We start from the raw sequence: 7,990 nt of genomic DNA, 5'->3' as shown, positions 1-7,990 counted from the left end.
AGGGTGAGACGCTGGTGGCGGGAGCAGGTAATCTTCAATTCATTGCTGATCCTCTCCATGCAGAAGCTACTGCAATGCTACGTGCAATTCAGGAAGCAACCAGAATGGGCTGCTGCAAGGTCGTCTTGGAGACAGACTCAGTTGTATTAAAGCAGGCGATCACAAGCAATGATTATGATGACTCGACACTGGGCGCTCTATTTAAAGAAATGAAACGTATTATTCAATACTCTTTTCAATGTTGTAAGATAGATGTATGCCCAAGGGCCTGTAATGTATCAGCACATGTGTTAGCTGCGTATGGTGTGAGTCTGGAGCAGGCAAGCTATCAAATTTGGCTTGACCCGCTTCCTGATTATGTACAAGACTTGGTTGCTGGGGTTTCTCCAGCTCTCTTGAATTAATGGAATGCGCTGGTGTTCCTTTCAAAAAAAAACACTAATATGGGAGTGAGTGCGGCGATTTGCCGTGATGAACACGGGCAATACATTGGTGCGTCTGTTACTGTATATGAAGGACTGATTGATCCAGAGTGCTTGGAAGCGCATGCATGCTGCGAGGTTTTCTCCTTGGCAGAAGATCTTGACATGACAAGGGTCAGAGTAGCAACAGACTGTTTGGCCACTGCTAACAATCTGAAGAGTGCGTTCATGGGCATATCAGCGACCATTATTGGTGATATCAAAAAGAGAATGCTAAAGTTTGTTGATGCAGAAGTGATTCATGAATCAAGAGAAGCTAATTTTGAAGCTCACGGTCTAGCTAGGGCATCGGTCTCTCTGACCACTGGCCGTCATCTTTGGTTGTCCACCGTACCAGACATTTTATTCGTACCGGAGGTTCTTATATAATACTCCGTATATGGTGGTGACCCCTCAAAAAAAGGAAGGGAAAGCAGAAACCTGGCGTGCCTGCTAACGGGACACAATATGTGGTAAGAGCTAATGTTGGCATCCACTCCACAGGAGAGAAAAGGGTTCCCTTCCCTGAAACAAGGGATAGCCAGTCCCGCTCCTGGGTGCTAGCAAAAAACAGCACTGGTTCATCATAAGTACTTCCTCCGTTCTTAAATATAAGTCTTTTTAGACATTTCAAATGGAACTCATTTTGCTCCGTATGTAGTCACTTGATGGAATCTCTAAAAAGACTTATATTTGGGGACGGAGGGAGTAAATTTCATGAGGTTAATAATACCAAGAGGGTGTTCAAAAATCAGTTGTGGAAAACACACACAAAGATGTTCTGCAATCAGAACTGCAAACGTCGATCTAGCTCAGTCTGGCAAATAATTCAACATTGCCAATGTTAATGTATGAAGATTACCACAATACAAGGACACTTGGGAAATGAGATCAAACAAGTTTTAAGGGCTGCATCTGAGGTCTGAAGCAATCCACCAAAGGCAGTAGAAATTAAGTTAGAAAACAAATATACGTCCCATCCCAGGTTTGTATGAACAAAGCTAATTTGCTACAAAAAAGTCACATCACGAGAAAATTCCGTGGTGTGCACTGTGACATTGGTTGCAGCAAGTTCAGCTAAAGTAGATGTGGATAAACAAGAACCTGATTCCATGCCAGCACTGACTCAGTTTATTGCAAGAATTTTCTTCCTTTTGAAAGGCATGATGCCGATTCCCCTCCTTTTTCAAAAATAAGAATCCAAGTGACGGGTACAGTAAGAATCCTTAAGCTACAACTGCAAATGCATGGTGGAGTGACTTCTCAAATGCTCAGTGGTAACTTGTTTCACCTCTATTGATCTGAAAATAGGAGCGCTTACCATGACAGAGAGAGAATAGTTGCCGCCTTGCTGGGAACTATCACATGACTTTCAAAATGGTACTACCTCCGTCTCAAAATATAAGACGTTTTTGTAAGCTAAACTACCAATGCAACCAATGTTTTTGTAGTACTGTAATACTAATACTAATACAGAACAACCAATGCAAGTCTAAAGATACAGTTCTACATAGACCAATGATCTCCAATCAAATTGACAGACCATCAAAAGGTAGATCTACGGTACTAAAATCAAAATAAGTTATGAACTGAACAGGAAACAGAATTTCGACTCAAACCTGCCCAACATGATAAAATGGATACAGGGTATTTACATCTGAGATTGCTCGTACAACATTCATTGGTTGATGGCCAACACATCACCTAATCCTGTACAACTTCCGTAACAGGACTTGTTCATCTCAACTAGAAACCGGTGTCCAATCCTCTGAAATGGCAGGGTTACAACCAGCAGATTCTCGCAAGGATGCAAATATACCAGAAAAAGGTTTAGACCTCCGTACAACAACAATACTAGGCATAATACCTGATCATTCAAGCAAGCAACACAACTTGCCTTCGTCAAGATTAGCTGCATACTAAAATCACTCAAACTTCGCACACATTCTCATATTTACAGAACTTATTGTCCGATCCCCCCCTCTAACCTCAATATTCTATCCTCGCAGGACGAAATACGAAATTCCTAGCCTTGGAGGAGCATAGCAAGGTTGCCAACGACACAAAAAAGCTAGTCATCGTGCTGATAGAGAATGCCCCAAGGGACACCCATCTATTCTCTCCATGCCAGTCACTGAGCCAGCCATGATGATTATTTCCTGAAATTTTCCCTTCTGGCATCGTTGCATCCATAGTGCACCCTTCCCCACCGCATATCCCAGGGTTTCCTGCCAAAGCTCCTGGGAATTTCCGTAACCCATCTGTTGTTGGCAAAGGCCCAGATAGGCTATTGTAAGAGAGGTTAAGCGCCTCGAGCTCTGTCATGGCAGCAATTACAGGAGGCACCTCCCCTGACAGCCCATTATGTGAGAAGTCCAGCGTCCGCAGCCTCCCCATCCCCCCAAGCCCTGCAGGGATCTGCCCAGCTAAGTAATTGCAAGAGAGGTTCAGGTACTCCAATCCCTTCATTGCAACCAACCCTTCAGGTATCTCTCCATGGAGCAAATTCGTTGATAGATCTATACCAGGAGCTGCCCGAAGATCATAACCAAGCTCAAGCTGCTGACCTGTGGAATCAACAGATGCTGACACAAACAATTGAGGTGAAATCATACCACCGGATGGAATGCCCTGACCACCACCTGCGCCATTAAGCACTGAACTTGCATTGAAACCACCATCAGGGATGAAACCCTCAAACCTATTGCCAGACAAATCAAGCCACTGGAGAACCGGGAATGAGAACATCCAATCTGGTAGCTGGCCGGAGAGCTGATTATCAGCCAGCGACAGGGACCTCAGGCTCTGCCATTTCGCCACAGCCCCACTGAGCTCCCCAGTGATCTCATTTCCCGACAAGATCACCACCTCAAGAGACCGGCACCCAGCCAGCGGCAGCGGAATCTCACCAGATATCCGGTTGTTCGACAAATCTAGAACCTTCAGACTATCAAGTGCATCAAGCTCCGGCCGCAGCGCCCCAGAGAGCTGATTACCCCCGAGACGCAGGTACAGAAGCTGGAAGCAGCCGGCAAGCCCTGCAGGCACTAGACCGGACAGCCGGTTATGTGACAAATCCAGCGCCTGCAAGTAGGTCAGGTTCCCAATCCCGGGTGGGATCTCCCCGGACAGCTGATTGTCCGCAAGGAACAGGCCCTGCAGGCTCCGTATCGCGGTTATCCCCGCAGGGATCTCGCCGGAGAAGCGGTTGTGGGAGAGGTCGAGGAGGAGGAGGCTGGATGCGTCGGGGTCGGCGACGATACGCGGCGGGACGGCGCCAGAGAGGGCGTTGCTGGAGAAATCGAGGGCAACGAGGCGCGAGGAGAAGGAGAACCACGGGGAAAGTGGGAACCCGAGAGAGTTGGACGAGAGATTGAGGGTGCGGAGGGCCGGCAGCGAGGCAGGGAGGCAGGTGGGGATGGCGCCCGAGAGCGCGTTGCGGGAGAGGTCGAGGTCGACAAGCGAGCGCGGTAGGGAGCAGGGGAGCTCGCCGAAGAGCGCGTTGGCGGAGAGGTCGAGCTCTCGGAGGCGGCGTAGGAGCGCGAGCGAAGGGGCCGGGAGCGGCCCGGAGAGGTTGAGGCCCTGGAGCGCGAGCGACGCGACGGAGGGCGGAGCGGCCACGGCGGCGGCGGCGGGCGGGTGGAGCGAGACCCCGAGCCAGGACGCGGAGAGCGGGCCGTGCCAGGAGGAGAGCGCCGCGCGGGAGGGCGGGGAGAGGGACGCGCGGAAGGCCAGTAGCGCGGCGCGGTCGGTGGAGGCGGGGGCCACGGGGCGCGGCCCGGCGGCGAGGAGCAGAAGCAAGAGGGCGAGGACGAGAGGGGTGGCCGGCATGGTGGTTCGGTTGTGGTGGCTAGGGTTTTGCGGGGTTTGAGCGCGGCCGGCGTGGGAGGTGGTGGGAGAGAGAGTGGATCAGTGACACTGGAGCGGGAGCGGGGTGGAAGCTGCGCAGGCGTGCGGTAATTTGGAGGAAATGTTGAAGACGGGGAAGAAGTCAATATGCTGGTTTCTAGAGCCGGGATGCACGGGTGGCGACGGCGCGTCCGCGTGATGCACCGGCGAATGTCGGGGAGTTTCCCATCCGGCCTCCGGTAAAAAATACTCCATCCATCCCAATGTAAGACGTTTTTTTAATGAGCCAATTGCATTGGTGGTGTGTGGAAGCATACCTGGACCTGGCCAAACGGGCCGGCCCGGCCTGAGCTAATCGTGCCTGGCCCGGCACGGCCCGCCATGGCACGTTTAATAGCCGGGTCGTGCCGTGTTGGCCTACGGGCGCTGCTCCTTGGCCCAGGCACGGCCTGATTAGTAAACGGGCCGGCCTGATGGCCCGTTTAGCACGCCGGATTGCACATATTTAGCCTGTTGGGCTGTTATTTAGGTTTATTGGGCTATATTTTAGGTATAAATATATTTAAAAAATCTGAAAATTATATAAAAAAATTAAACGGGCCGTGTCGTGCGGGCACGCGTGCCCAGGCTCCAGGCCTAGGCACGGCCCAAGGCGTGTCGCGTGCCGGGCACGGCCCGTTTAGCCCGTGCCGTGCCTGGCCCATAGCGGGCCGTGTCGGCGTGCTTGCGGGCTGGCCTGTTTGGCCCGGCCCGTTTGGCTAGCTATATGTGGAAGCTTGAGGGCGGGTCCACCTTGACAGAAAACACGGAGAGGTGATTGCGAGGGGATCGCAAGGCGATTGTCGCTCAGCGCTAGGGTTTCTGTCAATGGTGGTGTGGATTCCGATGGCTCGTGGGGCGGGGACGATGGCTACAGGGGCTGATTGGATCGTGTGTTTGACCACCGTGGTTTACCATGGCAGAGAACGGCTGCAGTGGTGGGGCGACGACTCCCATGTTGGCGTTACCCCTCGTGCAGCAGTCACGGGAAAGGCATCGACGGCGTCAACTGGGAAGGGCGCCAACAATTGGCCACTTTATAGGCAAAGGCCCTGTGCCTCTTCCCAAATATTGAGCGGGAAGGGCGCCAACAATTGGCCACTTTGAAGGGGAACATCTGGTACACTTATCCTGACTAAAGTTGGTCCTCGCCTGCCAAAGGCTCTGGTGGTGACGTTGGCTTGGGCTCCACAATGACTTCCTCCCTGCCGTTGGACTGGTCTTGGTCTCATTGCACCAAAACGGGTGCCTTTGCTTGATGCTCTCGCCTGCGCTTGCTCCCTTTGCACCAAAGAGGAAAGAAGGACACTGCGCGGGCTGGCGCCCGCCTGGCACCCTTGGTCATCATGGCTTGCGTCACGGGCACCTCGTGAGGTACCCCGCCTTGATCTCTCCGCCTCCTTGTGAGCCAGCCTAATGAGGCCGTGCCTGAGGAAGCTCCGTGTCGTCCGCCCCGCGAGGCTTGGCCCCTCGCGAGGGTCTTGGGTCTGTGTTGATGAAGATGGGCCACGCTGGGCCCCCTTTTGAGCCCCGCCGCAGGCCGCGGACAGGCAAGTCTGGGGACCCCCGTTCCCAGAACACTGACAGTAGCCTCCGGGCCCAAGGCGCGCCCGGACTTGGCCGTGCAGGGAGGCGAAAGGGCAAGAGCGAAGCGCCGCGGGCCCTAACAGCCTGCGGCCTCGGGCGCCGCATGGCGGTTGATTGGGCGTGGGCGGCACTGTTCCCCCACGCCCCCTTATTTTGCGCCATGCTAGGCGGACTCGTAGTCGTACACAGCCGCTCCCCTTTCTGTTGCTTGAGCGCCCTCTATCCTTCCTCCTCTCGAACTCCAGCTTCTGTTTTCAACCCAATCTCGAACCTTCCCCCCCCTTCCCATCGCCATGGCTTCGACGAAGAAGGGAAGAGGGAAGAAACCCATGCCTCCGCCTTGCTCGCCGCCGTTGGCGGCCCCCGCCGAGGGCTTGGGCAAGGTCAGCTTGGCTCTGGACACTATCTTCAACGAATGCGGGAGGACGACGGCCTGGCCCGCGTCCCGCTTCTCCATCGATAGGATAGTCACCGAGGTCCCGTATTTTGCCGACACCCTGTGGGCGGGTCTGGTTCCCCCCTTTTCTGATTTCTTCAATGCCGTGCTCTCCCACTATCAGATCCACATGATGCATCTGGATCCCGAATCCATCACCCTCCTTTCGGTCTTCGCCTTTGTTTGCGAGGCCATGATGGGCATCCTTCCTTTGGTTGCCTTGCTGCGCCACTTCTTCTCTCTGCGCCTTGTCGACCCTACCCAATGCTGGGCGTGCGTGAGCTTCGTTGCCGCGTCTGAGACGGTGACCTCAGGCATTGACTTCAGGCTCCCTCTGCCCGCGGCTGGGTTCCGCAAGCGGTGGCTGTATGTGGATGCAGGGGTGCCCAGCCCCCTGCTATCGGAGCCAACTTCGCCTGTTGTCCCTAATTCGGGCTGGGGCCAGGATACGCTTGAGAGCCCCCGGCTTGTCTTCGTCTGGCACTGCTTCGCGTTCTTGAGGTTGCTTGGCGTGACAGCGCCCAAGGTGGTGAAGGAGTTCCTGCTACGCCGCATTGCTCCTCTCCAACGCCACTCCCGCCGGATGTGGGCCTTCAGCGGGCGTGATGATCGTATAAGGCTCCAGGAAGAGGACCTGAGGCCTAAAGTGCTAAGGACAACGCTCTTGATCCTGACTGGGGACCCCAACCCTGGCAGCATCCAGCAGGGAGGGGCCTTGCTGTACCTCTGCCAGAACAGGGGCGATTTTGTGAATCAGATGCCTATCTTTGATGAGTGGGGGTCGTGCCCCGCCGGCCTCCAGGGGCCTCGCAAGAACCCAGTGATGGTGACTGCCCTTCCAGTCGGCCAAGGCGACTCTTCCTCAAGTGGCGGAGCAGGGAGGCATGAGGCGCCAGAGGCTGAGGGGGCTCCCGGCGGGGTGACAGCGCCGGGCGATGCTCACGAGGGAGCAGCCCTTGGGGCCCGTGCCGCTAAGGCTGAGGGTGGCAAGCAGCTGCCTTCAGCGCCTGCGACTGAGGCCCCTGAGGCTCCAGCCGCTTCTCTTGGCGAGGCGATTGGCAGCGCGCATCAGGCAGGCGCCCCTGACACGGATTGCCTTGACGCTCCGTCTTCGTCGCAGGTTGATCCCTGCGCTCAACTCTTGGGCCGCTTCCGCGTGGACTTTGAGGCCCTCCGGAAGAGAAGGGAGGCCCTGGGCGACGATTACCCTTGTCGCCTGCTGAAGCGTAGGAAGTACTTCGCCATTGATGAGTAAGCCTTCTCCTTTCCCAGCTCCCGATCCTTCTGTTGCTTTTACTGATCCTGGCTCCGCAGGCCCCTTCCAGCCGAGCTCGCGGAGATGGCTGAGGTGCCGTCCCCCTTGGCTTCGCCCCCTCCACCGTCCTCAAGCACTCCGAGCAGCAGAGCCCTTATGGTGAGGGCGATCGGAGAGGCGAACCGTCCCGAGGCGCATCGTGGCCCTACGCACCTCGCGATCCTCCTTCGTGGGCCTTCTCGTGGCATAGCCAGCCTGCCATGGGCTTCTCGCCTGGTCATGGACTGCGATTGGCTGAGGCGCTCCCTGCGCTCTTCATCTGGGGACGGGCTGGCTCCAGGCCGGGCTTCTGGCGTGGCGTGC

General features: G+C 55.3%; 1 protein-coding gene across 1 annotated transcript; it reads right to left on the bottom strand.

Moving 5' to 3' along the window:
- Positions 1 to 2,051: 2,051 nt before the first annotated feature.
- LOC119317032 (leucine-rich repeat receptor-like protein FASCIATED EAR2) lies at positions 2,052 to 4,444 on the bottom strand. The gene has a single exon (XM_037591420.1). It carries the CDS (start codon positions 4,290 to 4,292, stop codon positions 2,451 to 2,453), a length of 1,842 nt encoding a protein of 613 aa, XP_037447317.1. The 5' UTR covers positions 4,293 to 4,444; the 3' UTR covers positions 2,052 to 2,450.
- Between the last annotated feature and the right edge of the window lie 3,546 nt (positions 4,445 to 7,990).

Source organism: Triticum dicoccoides, chromosome 6A (assembly GCF_002162155.2).
Source record: "Triticum dicoccoides isolate Atlit2015 ecotype Zavitan chromosome 6A, WEW_v2.0, whole genome shotgun sequence".
Lineage (NCBI taxonomy): Eukaryota > Viridiplantae > Streptophyta > Magnoliopsida > Poales > Poaceae > Triticum > Triticum dicoccoides.
The sequence above is the reverse complement of the archived record's forward strand: the minus strand, read 5'-3'. Positions and strand labels throughout refer to the sequence as shown.

Bases quoted from the DNA above. Each gene is read 5' to 3' on its own strand.
- LOC119317032 (XM_037591420.1), bottom strand. From the start codon at position 4,292: ATGCCGGCCACCCCTCTCGTCCTCGCCCTCTTGCTTCTGCTCCTCGCC.